The sequence below is a fragment of the Varroa destructor genome, unplaced genomic scaffold, assembly GCF_002443255.2.
Source record: "Varroa destructor unplaced genomic scaffold, Vdes_3.0 BEIS01000004.1, whole genome shotgun sequence".
Classification (NCBI taxonomy): domain Eukaryota; kingdom Metazoa; phylum Arthropoda; class Arachnida; order Mesostigmata; family Varroidae; genus Varroa; species Varroa destructor.
Window position 1 is genome coordinate 2513664 of NW_019211457.1, and position 12877 is coordinate 2526540.

Genomic DNA, 12877 nt, shown 5'->3' on the forward strand with positions numbered 1-12877 from the left:
TAAATGTACGGGTTTTACGCGACGTCGAAACAAATTCTCCATCTGGGAGTTGAACGTCTTCTATTCTGCTGCTTACAACACGCTGGTGGGGCACCGTTGCTTGGCAAGCACCATCGTGCACGAGAAAACACGCTCTAAATCTTTCCAAGATACCTTAATCTCAGCCGCTAGCAGAATCATTTTCAAAGTTACGCTAAAGAACCGATCCTACACACACACATAACCACTGCACTTTATCGCGTTCACTTGATACACCGGCTTAGCTACCATTCGTCGTTTCCATGGGTCCCTAAGTCCCACGGGAGGAGGTCGCCGACGCGTTTCTGCCAGAACTCTATCAATGCATCTTTTTTTTTCTAGTCTTTTTTCCATTCTTTAAATGTATTCTATTTGTATAAATTAACATACGTGTCAATGTGCGTACGGCCGATGTATCGTTACTAAGTGAATTTTTTTAAGGTGAACCGATGGCGACTGAAAAATTAAACTGTCGCCGGAGTTCCTTTAGGTACAAGAACCTGGAGCTGGAAAACTGCTGCAGATCTATCCTGTGTACGTGTAAACATCCTTAGGTAGATGCTTGAATCATTTGACGAGTCTTTCGCTTGCCCATGCGTTCATCCACGAGGTAAAGCTCCGACGGATGAGAACTCAATTTGATATCGAGAACGACTTGGCGGATGGTTGCATTTTGGTGGGCGCCTTCGTGCGGCAGCTTGAAATCGAAAAGAAATTATTGTTATAGTGTTCTGCAAATGGTTAGCTATATATATATATATATATATATATATATATATATATATATATATGTTACAGTATAAGGTGCTCTGTGATTGTAGTCAGTACAGACGTTGGACAATGACAATATTTTTTACTTTGTGATATGGTCGTGTATGAACGAACAAGCTTTTCCGGGAGTGCGTGTTGTGGAAATCAGTTAAATCGAAAATAGATTAACGGGGTTAATGAAATAATTAATAAATGAACATTTCAGCCTGCCTACCTATTTTTTAATTTATATTTGCTTGTTTTCATTTCGAATTGTTGATAGTTCGTTTAATCTAATTTCAGTTGTGTCGGGCTAGATATCTACAATATGTTATATTACGTTATGTCGTGCTTTGTTTCAGCCTATGTCAAGGTAATGGTTAGGTGACGATCGTGTCCGCCAGATGTGCTTAGTTAGTCGTGTTTAATTTTTACGGACATCATATGAACCACACGTATGTCTCAACCCCTGCCTAAAATTATGGCGACGGTATTTGTTCACCGAATCATCAGTCAACACATGCGCTTCACCTTGTAATACATAGTACATCCAGCGTGCGTTTATTTTCTTCTATAACAGAAACTAACCTTTCAAAATTTCTTTATCTTCCTCTCAAAAATGGCCCGAACCGTTTTTACCATATAAATCATCCGCTTAATAGAGCGACACTCCACCTGTAGATCGATGTAAACTCTAGCATTTATTATCATATGTTCAAAAGCATTACCGTAATAGGTTATGGCGCCTGCTTGGTAACATATTCAAAAAGGTCATTTCGCCCAAAATGGATAGCAAACACTCAACAATACACACATGGATACCCAGCGGCAGAACTGTTTCTGCTCGGTCGGCGTTCATGCACGCGGTCAAACCAGCTTTTCATACCTGACCACAGCAATCGTTGACGGGCCTACTGCGTAAAAGAGAGGGTAGCGGTTGGCCTAATACTAAAAATTTGTAAATTCTCTCCGCTAGCAATGATAATGACGGGAAGGCTCTTTTTCTTGTACTGGTTTCAAAGAAGAATCAAGTATAATTTCAGGAATATTCACTTGGCCCTCTCTAGCGGATTCTCTGCGTTTCCTTGTCGGATCGTGGAGAACGGCACGTCCTCTTTGCATTTTGAAGATGCCCTTGCAAAAAAAATTGGTCTTAACGTACGATAGCATCACTTCTCAACCTGGTGATATGCGCAGCAAGTGCAATATCCTTTTTTAAGCAATATTATGTCGATCGATCCAATATATATACACACATTTCCATCAGTCGTTTGTCTCATAACTATTCCGAAGATTCTTTTTGTAAAGACGTAAGAACTTGTTGCAAATTTCCTCTCTCTCGTACACGGCTTTGCGGTCGCAGAGTAATCCGACCCGTAAACCGGCCAGCGTGAAAACCGTGCTCCAAATGCGACGTATCGTCGTCCGACTGAGCTCCGTGCTTTCTGACAGCGCTTTGTGCCTATGACTTTTAACAATCAGCAATGCTTGCTGATGAATTATTAGATTTTCGGAACTTCTTCTTCTTAAAAAAGAATTTAAGTAATCGTAGCGAATATACGAGTAACATATTACGCCGCCTACTCTCTCCTGGTATTCCGCTCAACTCTATCGTTTTCAGACCGCCAAAAATGGGGACATCCCTCGTGGGAGAGGTATTTATAGTAGCTCGCTCTCACTGACCAAATGGGTAGATTACTTTTTGAATTAAACCGGGTCGTAGAACGCGTTGATCGGAGATGTTCGTTGCATAACTTTTGTGTGGCTATGGTATAATTCAACTGACTGGACTGTGTAAGCTGAAGAGTTATTCAAAGGTATCGATATCAATATGGAGAAGTGCTACTATCATCATTTTTTGACATAGGGTAAATAAAATTACTCGAGAATATACACATCTGCATAAAATATTCCACCTTCCTAATACACCAATCACAGTGGAAAAAAAAATTCCCGGAGAATAAATTTGTGTACGACTGAATTGATTGAACTCCGCTTAGTAACTATACGTATGTAGCCATTTTGTCATTGCAACATACAAACTACGTCTAAAAACGAGCGGTAGTATCGAGGGGTGGTAGTATTATGAAAATATCATTTACAGTAGCAACAAACGATCTACTACCCGTCGCGCTAACGTTACCTTGAGTGTAGTTTTCTTAAATAATGTATTCAAGTATATTTCTGAAAAAAATTCGATCAGTTTTAAATACGAGCTCTTGATCCTTTAGCTTCTTAGACGTTTCTTCTGCTGCTTTTTATTTTATCCGAAGCTTATGTGCACCGACGATGAGCACCTTAATCCACCTACATGTAGCATCACAATGCTCGGGCTCAGATCGAATCGCGCTTCTAGCTGATTGACTTTTATAGCACTCGATAAGATGATTACTTTCATTTTTTTTATCGCTCAAATCGCAAATATCCATCAGGAACAGACAATGTATATGGTTTGTTTCCGATTTCTTCGTCGGACGGATGTAGTAATCACTAACGTTCTATTTCCTGACAGTCAGGGGGAGATCCGTCACGACTGCCTTTTCTAGCACTACCTAACGCTTGCAAAAACACATCTGCACCAACTGACGCCAGCTGTAATCAGCCGTCGTGGACTGACATTAAGGGTACTTGCGGTCATTTTTAGCGAACCCTCTCACTTTGCTGAAGGATTAGGTAATCTATAAAAAGTATGGGTTTACTAACTGATTGAATTAACTATTTGCCAGGTATAGATGTCTTTTTTTTGAAGCCAACTACTCTGAGCATTTTACAACCTTTTATATAATTAGCTAAAGCATGCCTTAACTAGATTTGAATTAAGATTGGTGTACAAGACAAACGTCCGAATGGGCTCTAATTAACCGTAAAGTTTAATAGGATACTCCTGGTAAGACTGAGGTACCGAGTGGGCATTAGCGTAGATTACTGGTAATATTTCATAGAAGAACATCATCAGGTAGGAGTAATTATAAGCAATGTTTCTGCCGAAACACGGTTACGTTTATAAAAACAAGCCTGTAGATGTATTGCGATGTTACAGTGAAAACGGTCTTTTATGAGGTTCAAGTGATCTATTCGACCTCGAGCTTGAGGCTGCAGCCGTTTGCGGACTACTTATAAGTTCCACATCGAATTCATGGTTCTGCAGGTTTAGCATGCCTTGTGAGAATTTTTGCACAACGATCAATTTGGTTGTTTTTCTGAAAACGGCTTATGTTAAACCATTAGCAAAAATCAGTTGACTGAGACGCCCTGTACGACTGTTGATAACTTTGGAGTATTCATTCGGCTAAACAGAACGCAATCCACATGTAAAATGTGTACCATGCTACACGCAAATAGCTACAATGTAGGTATCTATTTATAAAAATAATCATTGTTTTTACAATAATCGTCACCCTATGTTTTAAGTTTATAAAAAACTGGTCTCATCACAATCCAGATTGTTTCTGCGATACGTGTCATATGACTAACCCACTATACACACTGATCATGATACTAAACGGCCGACCTTTTCGTAATTTAAGAAACTGCTTACTTTTATGAATAATATTAAACCTCACTTAATGACGATGTGGAAACTCTCTTAGATCTGTATTGGCTTGGGTTTCTCAATGCGGTCAGGACTGGCCCACTTGATTGAATAAAAACCGCGTTTCTTTTGCCAAATAACAAACAGTCAATTTGCTTTCGTGTGCTGGGTTTTCTGTGTCGTTTATGTATGTTTGTGTATCTGTTTGCGTGTATGTGTGTGCGTATATATTGATTCGATTGTTGAATGTTATCTGCTCAACAACGCACCTTATTCTGCGATACGCTGTCATCCATTGCTGATCCGTGTCACCCTGGTCTGATGCCTTTGACATCCGCTTTATGCGATCTTCGATCCTGCCATAACGCACCACATAACAACAAAACACCCGATTTTCACTCATCCTTTTTTCAATCTGCATTCCGTTATGGTTTCGTCGCATAACAACACGATACCATCCGATGATGACCCCACTTCTATCTGGTGCCATTATTGATCTTTACTGCAAACAACAACATCAACAACTGCAATAACTATACGGCGTTTCCTGCGACAATACCTGGTACGGCATCATTTGCTACTGCTATTGTTGCCATCATCTGCGTACAGGAGAGCGCATCAAACGTCCGTTGGGATCGATGCAGTGTGGAGAGCGGCAGCAGCTACCGAACCGCCCCTGGCAGTATCCATCTGGTTCAGGCGATTTTGCCATCAACCCAGGCGGCTCTGCCGCCGTCGTCTGGGGGCGATAGCGACCAGCCCGGCTCGCGTTCCACACTGACGCAATCCTTGCGACCTCGTGAAGCTCAACATCAGGAAGGCAGCCGAAGGCGGCTCTCCGATGAGAACGAAAACGATGGCGATGATGATGATGACGATGACGATGATGATAGTATCGGCCTCGATCTGAAAGTGCCATCTGGTGACGTCGCGATGGGGGGCATTGGTGGAAGGAGCGGTGCCGATAGGGCTGACAGCGTAATGTCCACTGCGATAGCCTATCATGACCCGCTATCGCCGACTATATGCAGACCACCGAAGTTCCTTAAAGGTTAGTGCATAGATGTCGATGTTTGGTGTTTGGGTTACGTACACTGATCAGGCGCAGGCAAAATAAACGTTGTTGGATCCGAAAAATTTCGAAATTCATTCACGTCGTAATTAGATACAAGAAACATAACAGAATCGTTAGAGTGGCTAAACTTGGCGGACATAGTCTAGGAATTTAATGTAATAAGATGGAAAGGATATATTTTGGTAAAAACATGCAATGTGAAAAATGGGCTTTTATTTTAAAAACTCAAAGAAATTATAAAATTACTTAGAGGATAATGTGTTCTTATGATAGTTTAAATCGAGTCAAACGGCCGCGTCCGAGCCGTACCTATCCGCCCTGAACTATTACAGAAGGCTAAGAGAAGTTAAGACAAAGAAGACTACTAAATGCATAAATGTTTCGCGCCTTTGCGTCAGTTCCTCTAGACCCTTTCAAAAAACAAAACCGTGTATTTTACGCTCGGTTTCTAACCTAAACCACCTCACGTAATGTTTATAAGTTTACTAGGCACCACTACGTCATCACACCATCACTGCCAGTAGATTCATAAAACAAGGATATATAATATATTGTTTTTTTTCGATAGGTAACACGGCCGCCCTTTTTAATGAAAAGTCGCTAAGCTGCTCATCGTATAAAGCACTCGTAAGAACAAGGGGTGTGATATAGAGTAGACTGTCCCCATTGACAGTTTGATTCATCAGTTCCGAAAATCGATGCGTCCAGTGGAACCTATTTGAATGGATTCTACCCCTTATTATTACACATATCTTTGTAAGGCAATCCGTTTACGTCTTCCGTGATGGTTGTACAAAATAGGAAAGGAAAGGAAAAGAAAGGTTGTACAAAATACAACGAAATTAAACTCAATATGGAATACGAAAATAATAATACAGAAGAAAATCATTCCACCTGAATGCAAACGATGCTTTTAATTAGCCCCGCCAGCCCTATAATGCCAGCCATATAACAATTAGTAGGACAATTTGTTATAAAGTTATAATACTAAGCAGAAACATCGACAGCCCATTTCACCTAAACTTAAAAACGCATAAACAGGCGAACTCAGATGGTTTATTTGAATCGTACGAAGAAAAATCATTGAAATAGAATCTTACATCAGCCAGTCGGATCTTCTCCGTATCACGATAAATTAGTGGAGCCTCCACAAGAGAAAATCGTAAAGCCGAAAGACTCTAGCCCGAGCGAGTGCGAGCTCTTGCTGAAATAACCGTAAAATATCTAGTGATAGCTGTCGTAGCGGCTTTTTTTTCGCTGATTTGAATTTCCGTATTTTGGCGTTTTTCGAGAAACAGGTGTGCGGACGAAAGCGCGCTTTGATGTCCTGGATGCCTCCCGGGCACTTCAGACAGGATCGGCTGATTCGCTTCTGCCTCCACACATGATCGGTTCGCCAGCGCATCATGCCAATTCTGCAAATAGGAAACGAAATGTTTCTAAATCAAAGTTTGCCAAATGTGAGTACCGTTTAAAGTGATCACTATACTTATTTCTTGTCTTAGATGCTTTGAAGGCAGCTAATTATTTTCCTTCCTTCAAGATTCCGTTTCATTTACGACAAACAATTTTCTATTAATAATTCGAAAAATTAAGCAGTTGCGTTCGAACAAAATGAGCTCCATGTCAACCTGCATATTGGACTGGTAAGGACGCTATATCGCTACATGAACATTCATTGGGGTAACCTATATAGAACAACTTGCCATTGTCCCAATGGACGATTAGGACAAATATGCCGGGCGCCCGTGGTCTGTCTTCGTGTCCCACATATGCTATTATAATAGACTATACGCGCACTATTTATCTAACGATATGGCAACTTGCGAATGGCGAACCACGACATACATTGCCTAGTGTAAAGGCAAGCTAGTACCATGGCCTGTTAAAAGAGTTACTGTTTTCAGATTCGAATACATTTCTAAATGAGCTTCAGATTGCACAGCAAACGCACTCACAATAGGGCATCTGGATATGACGCACCAGAAGACCAACGTTACAAGAGTTCATCAAACATTTCCATGCTGGGAAGGCCAACAATATACATGAAGTGTGCTCAGGACACAAAAGTCGGCTAAAGGCTTGCTCTCAAATGGCCAACAGAATACAGAAGGAGAGAAAGAAAGCAAAGCTGGTTCAATGAATAACCCTTAACGGGCTCAAGTAAAAAAATGACTTCAGTCCTCTTTAGTTTAATTTCGAATGTATGAAGATAAACTTAAAAGAATAATTTACTGAAAAATTAACCTCGGTTCTTTTCTAAGCTTAATTTACTAACCAATGTCCTGCTTTGCCTTGACGTTTCTCAAACGATGACCGCATGTATAAACTTGCAGCGTCTAAATTGAGAAATTTCCTTGTATTTCTAAAACAGTATCTAGAGAAAACAGATATTTTGACGAAGTACTTCCATATGCTAAGAATGTCATTCCCGACGGTCACGTGTATTCAACATAAACAGTACCCACCATCATTACAGCCATAATTCTGATCCACAACGGCTCACCACTCATTTTTGAAATATTCGTTCTTAAATACTTAAGTGACTTCTTAATCGTACCCGTGCGTCAAGCGCTATTAATAAGTGTAAATTAGTTCCAGGTAGTAAATTAGTAGTTGTTTAAATATGCCACATACAAAAGATTCTAGCGGAATTACGTTTTAGAGGGATAACAGGCCAAAAGTGCAGGAGCTTAAAATGACCAAAAAATCTAAAGGCTGCGAAATTAAGCGAAAAGCCTTAAAAAGTAACCATTGGAGCTTATGTAGAGAATCACACTGGCAATTGATATTCTCTTCGAAACGCTATCAAAGACAAGAGTCATCTTGTTGATAAGTGTTTAAACGTAATCCCTATTGACGATACTTCGGTTTCCCTCACCTTTTTCGGATTTTGAAAAACCGTGTGACTATATAGGAAGTTTTTCTTCTATGTCCGCCTAGTGCGTACAGACCTGGTAATAACTGATTCTTATTAAAACAACGCGCTATCTTCTGATTTAACGAGTTTGCCCATTTTATTTTCCAAGAACAATGGAGGCTCACATGTCCGCTACTGCAAAAAGCCTGTTAGGGCCTTCTCCAATTTGCCAAATTTTTACAATAGGTATTTCACTGAAGTAAGCTATGTACTGCGGACAAATAAGGCCAACACATATTAATAAGTATCTAAGAAAACCTGTTAAAGATTCATCGTTTTTCTGCTAAAGGCGAGATCTTTTTTGTTCCATGTTTATTCAATATTCGCTTGCAGTGGTGAATATATTTACTCCGCATCAGCACAAATCTCCAAAGACTAGCCGTGGAGAATATCTTGATCTGGGTCAGCCAAGTCCACCGCTAACCTGCGCCAAGAAGTCAATCCTTAAGACGCCTCAGCAAGTCGGAAGCGCTCAGGCAACCGGCGGTGGTGGCGGAAGTCACACACTGAGGAATTCTGCCGTAACCAATTTACGCCACGAGGTGAATGTTAAGGTTTGTCAAAGGATATCTTCGTAGCCCATTGGCCCATTCTGATGGCAAGTTCTAAACGTTACTAAATCAGTATTATTATATGAAATTATCAGGAACTGATACAACAGCGACACGCGTGTTTCTCGACAGTATAACAAACTAAAGCAGTTCCTTTACTTTGTAAAATCAATCATGCGCATGCATTGTATGTTTTGCATACATTCCTCAATGTTCCAATAATTGTGCGTAATAATAAATAGCAATGGCAAAATCTACACACATCTTACCAACGATTATCATATCTTTCGAAATTCAAAAAACCCGCCATCAGTTTATGTCACTGCCATATGTTTCAGCTACTTACGTGCGAACAGTTATGGCTCTACCATCATTTACAGAATAATGCTATTTACCTGATAACACGAACATGCCATTTGCGTCGGCTGGACGACTTGGACGGCTGAAGCTCTGGTTAAAAAAGACCAGCGGACGTCGCTGGTTCAAGCTTCTCCAATATCGTATACTACACGCTAATTATGATTTCATAAAGGAACATACATATCCTTTCCACGAGACGGGCTTGGATTGATTTATCCTTTTATTGTTTTATAAGTAATAGGGCTTACATACGTTATCCTTTCTGAAAAATAACGACATAGCGATTTAATTTGATTACCGATTCTGCTTATTGTTAGACGTTCCCAATTACCAAACACTGCCACTTCGTACTGACGTCCTCAAACACTGTAGACCATATCTTATGGCCAGGTTTTCGTACCTCCTCCGGATATTTATATAAATACATCTTCTATTCAGATGCGTGTAGCATCTAATTTAGGATCGATGAGCATTTACTTCCTCTACGTATCAATGTCACAGTGGCTTGTGTTAGGACATAGTCGCATATCGCATACACAGTCACATATAACAGACACAATTACAACTACTCGTACGTTGGTACACCCTTAGGGCCCTATATTGGTACGGCTATGGTATGAAAAAAAGAAGTACAAATATCATGCTTGTGTGTTGTTTCCACGCATATTCGACAATTCGAACGCGGGCCTACCTTGCTTCTGTTTTCCCGCATCTAATCATGTTATTGTTCGTTACGTTACGCTAGCCTTCGTACGTGGCTGATTCTCCTCATTATTCTGCTGTTTTGCGTGAATCTCTCTTTAATACAGGCGGGTTGTGACACTACGACAGAGGACGAATCAGAAGAATGTGAGGAGCGCCAACGCCTCATAGGGGGTGCCACGGATGTTGATACGAGCGAAGCAGAGATTTCGCACTCATCATCAGCCCCACTACCCACCACGGCAACAACAACTACGTCAGCGGCGGAAACAACAACAACAACAACAACACCACCACCACCACCACCACCACCACCACCACCACCACCAACAACAACAACAACAACAACAACAACAACAACAACAACAACAAGTGGTTCACAGGAGCCTACAACTGTTCAACACGCGCGTGATATGCAAACAGGCAGATTGGCTGAAACCTCCCTGATTCAGGGAAACGTGAACACAGCGCAAAGTGTGTCGTCGTCACATAACCGACCGTCCATGCAACAGGTACGCGCAAACAAATGAGAAATATAAAACAAATTTAATTAGTCATCTTTCTTCTAAATTGAGGCAAGACATACAAAATGAAAGAGTTCGTCGCATAGAGCAAATAAGAACTACTATCGTATACGAAGAGGCGCTCGTGTATTCAAGATGTATTTGTACGTACACACACAAGGTACTGTTCGTAACATGTACAATGCTTGAATAGTTGCTAGGAAGGTAATTCAGTGCTTTGTTGTTTCGAGCTAATCCACAGCTGTCCTAGTATATTGACAGGTACTGGGGTGATCTTCGTGTTTTGCTTCAATGGAGGAATCTTGGGATAGACTTGTTCGCTTAACATGCTTTCGTACCCTATCCCAATTTCCTTTCTATGCATCCTTTATCATCATCAATCAGCTCTAAGATTTGAACTAAAGGCGATCGATACGCATGTTGTTCATGGTCATCATGACAACGCAATAGGAAAGCTACGCGTTAGCCGCTCAAGTCGCGCCACTGATTATTTTGGGCTTCATTCTGTGATGGAGTATACAATGTTTAGCCTCTTCTGGCTGAACACATATCCGGCTCCATATAATTGACTGCCACCGCTACCAACATTGGCTAGACCAGCATCCGTAGTGAAGAGGCTGCGTGCCCATGACCGCATCACAGACAGTAAGCCGATGAAGAGTTGTACGGGTGACAAAGATAAGGAAAATGAAAAGCTAGACATTTCGAAAAAGGCCACTCGCTAACGATGTAATGCATTCCGTAATAGCTTCAACCCAGCAAGACTAACTAAAAAGTTTCTTTCCAATTGAAAGTTGCCCTTATACTTGTGTTACCGATCACTGAAAGGGGATCAGACAGCATAACCTTGACAAGTAAACATACCGGTTGAACGCCCAAAGGCAACCTTTGTTCGACGATACGTTGGTCTTGTTTTTCATCTTCAATGACTCCATTCAAAATTTTCAACGTCCTACCTAATTATGGTATGGCCCGCGAATGTCGTGCAATGCTTGTCGTACAATTTTACGCCAATCTGCAATTCGGCTGACTGACCAAGGGTGCACGCCGTAGGTCATGAAGGGCCTTTTTATGTTAATAATTCGTGTTTTGTTTATAGATTCCTTTCGCTTCGAGATATAATTGAGCGCAGTCAGTGATTTCAAATTACTACTAATTCACTTTGTTGATTCTCTTCCGAAGTACATGAAGTTACGACCAGGAGCAAAGCATAATGAAATTTAATTCATTGTTATTGTTGAAAATGATACTCTTTTAAAATGCCGTATTTAAGCATCATCGAAATACGATGTGTGTGGTATAGCCTATCTTGTCAACTGAGCATTCTAACACGTCAGGTATTCAGTCAGCGAGCTTCGATTGTAACTAAAACTACTACGGTAAATTCTGTTATGTGTTTTATTCGATGTCCTCCATTAAGTTGACACGAACTTTTCTGCTTCACATACCTTACCTAAAGCCAGAAATCATAATGTGATATATTAACACGGAGTTATACCTAACAGCCGTATAAGCAGACCGAGATGAGGTAACGGCAAGACCACCTGTGACAACTCTATTGAACAGTTTAAATCAGGAAATTCCTCCTTTTGTTATTATGTTAATGCTTTTATTGTTGTCTTTGTTTCTAGAGTGAAGAATAGTATTTCGAATTGTGAGGAAAAGAGAGGAAGACTTCAACAGCGCCTTAGAGTATAATCATATGCGTCGCTGACTTAACGGAGTCTTCCAGCGAAGACGCCTGAAATTCCGGCGACGTTATCGGAGCGACGCGGTTTTTAGTAGAACTCGAGCTTGAAAATGGATTTAAAAAAGTGGTAGAAATGTAAACAATTACTATAAGATAGAGAAGATTTTACTCTGGCACGTAACGGGCTGGCAAAAGACGCAGCCAAAATCGATCGTGGCCCTAAAATGGCAAAAGGATAATAGCTCCTTCGAAAAACCAGGAAGGGCTACGATATCCCCGCTGTACGAGAGATGGCGAATACCCAATTAATTGCCGAAAGACAACCAGGCACAATTACTGGTCAGCAGGAATAAATAAATGTGAAGAGAATCATCGGCTCGATGTTATGTTTTACTCTTACCGCAATCTGCCAATCAATCGATGAATGACTACTACAGAATCGAATAAGGGCAGACCCTATTTTGGAAGGTTGAAGTGCACCATCTGCAATAATTCAACTACAAGAACAAGCTATTCACAATCTACTAAAACGAATTCCTGGCCGGGTGGGTATTAGGCATCAGATCAAACTGCACATAGTAAACAGCACTGCAAAGTAGAAAAACGTTGAAAGACGGATTATGCATTGGAAGCTGTATAATGAATCACCACTCACACCTCTAACGCATGCTGAGGCCAAAGATATTGAATGAATCCCGCCTGCGATTAACGGATAATTTTCTTGCGACTAGTCTCTATAAAACGGATTGAGCTAA

The 12877-nt window shown here is 40.8% G+C and overlaps 1 protein-coding gene and 2 long non-coding RNA genes across 20 annotated transcripts in view; 1 reads left to right on the forward strand and 2 right to left on the reverse strand.

Moving 5' to 3' along the window:
• Window positions 1-12877, forward strand: part of LOC111248825 (uncharacterized) — a 141069-nt gene that overhangs the window by 113325 nt on the left and 14867 nt on the right. For 14 of the 15 annotated variants that reach the window (XM_086988648.1, XM_086988650.1, XM_086988643.1 and 11 more), the window contains 4 exons: window positions 4910-5351; window positions 6674-6835; window positions 8629-8849; window positions 10016-10420. In XM_086988648.1, the coding sequence (XP_086844774.1) occupies window positions 4910-5351; window positions 6674-6835; window positions 8629-8849; window positions 10016-10420 (1230 nt within the window). The remainder of the gene's footprint in view (window positions 1-4909; window positions 5352-6673; window positions 6836-8628; window positions 8850-10015; window positions 10421-12877) is intronic. The other variant, XM_086988654.1, reaches the window with a different exon arrangement.
• Window positions 816-12877, reverse strand: part of LOC147755735 (uncharacterized) — a 13181-nt gene continuing 1119 nt past the window's right edge. The window contains exons 2-5 of one of the 4 annotated variants that reach the window (XR_015327439.1): window positions 6476-6790; window positions 4860-5344; window positions 4570-4656; window positions 816-3968 (exon numbers count right to left, since the gene is read on the reverse strand). This is a non-coding gene — a long non-coding RNA (uncharacterized LOC147755735). Of the gene's footprint in view, window positions 4657-4859; window positions 5395-6411; window positions 6791-12877 lie in introns of those variants that run through there. The other 3 variants (XR_015327437.1, XR_015327438.1, XR_015327436.1) reach the window with 3 other exon arrangements.
• Window positions 8676-10037, reverse strand: LOC147755736 (uncharacterized). The gene is made up of 3 exons (XR_015327440.1): window positions 9898-10037; window positions 9242-9468; window positions 8676-8811 (listed from the first exon to the last, which is right to left on the reverse strand). It is a non-coding gene; the product is annotated as an uncharacterized LOC147755736 (long non-coding RNA).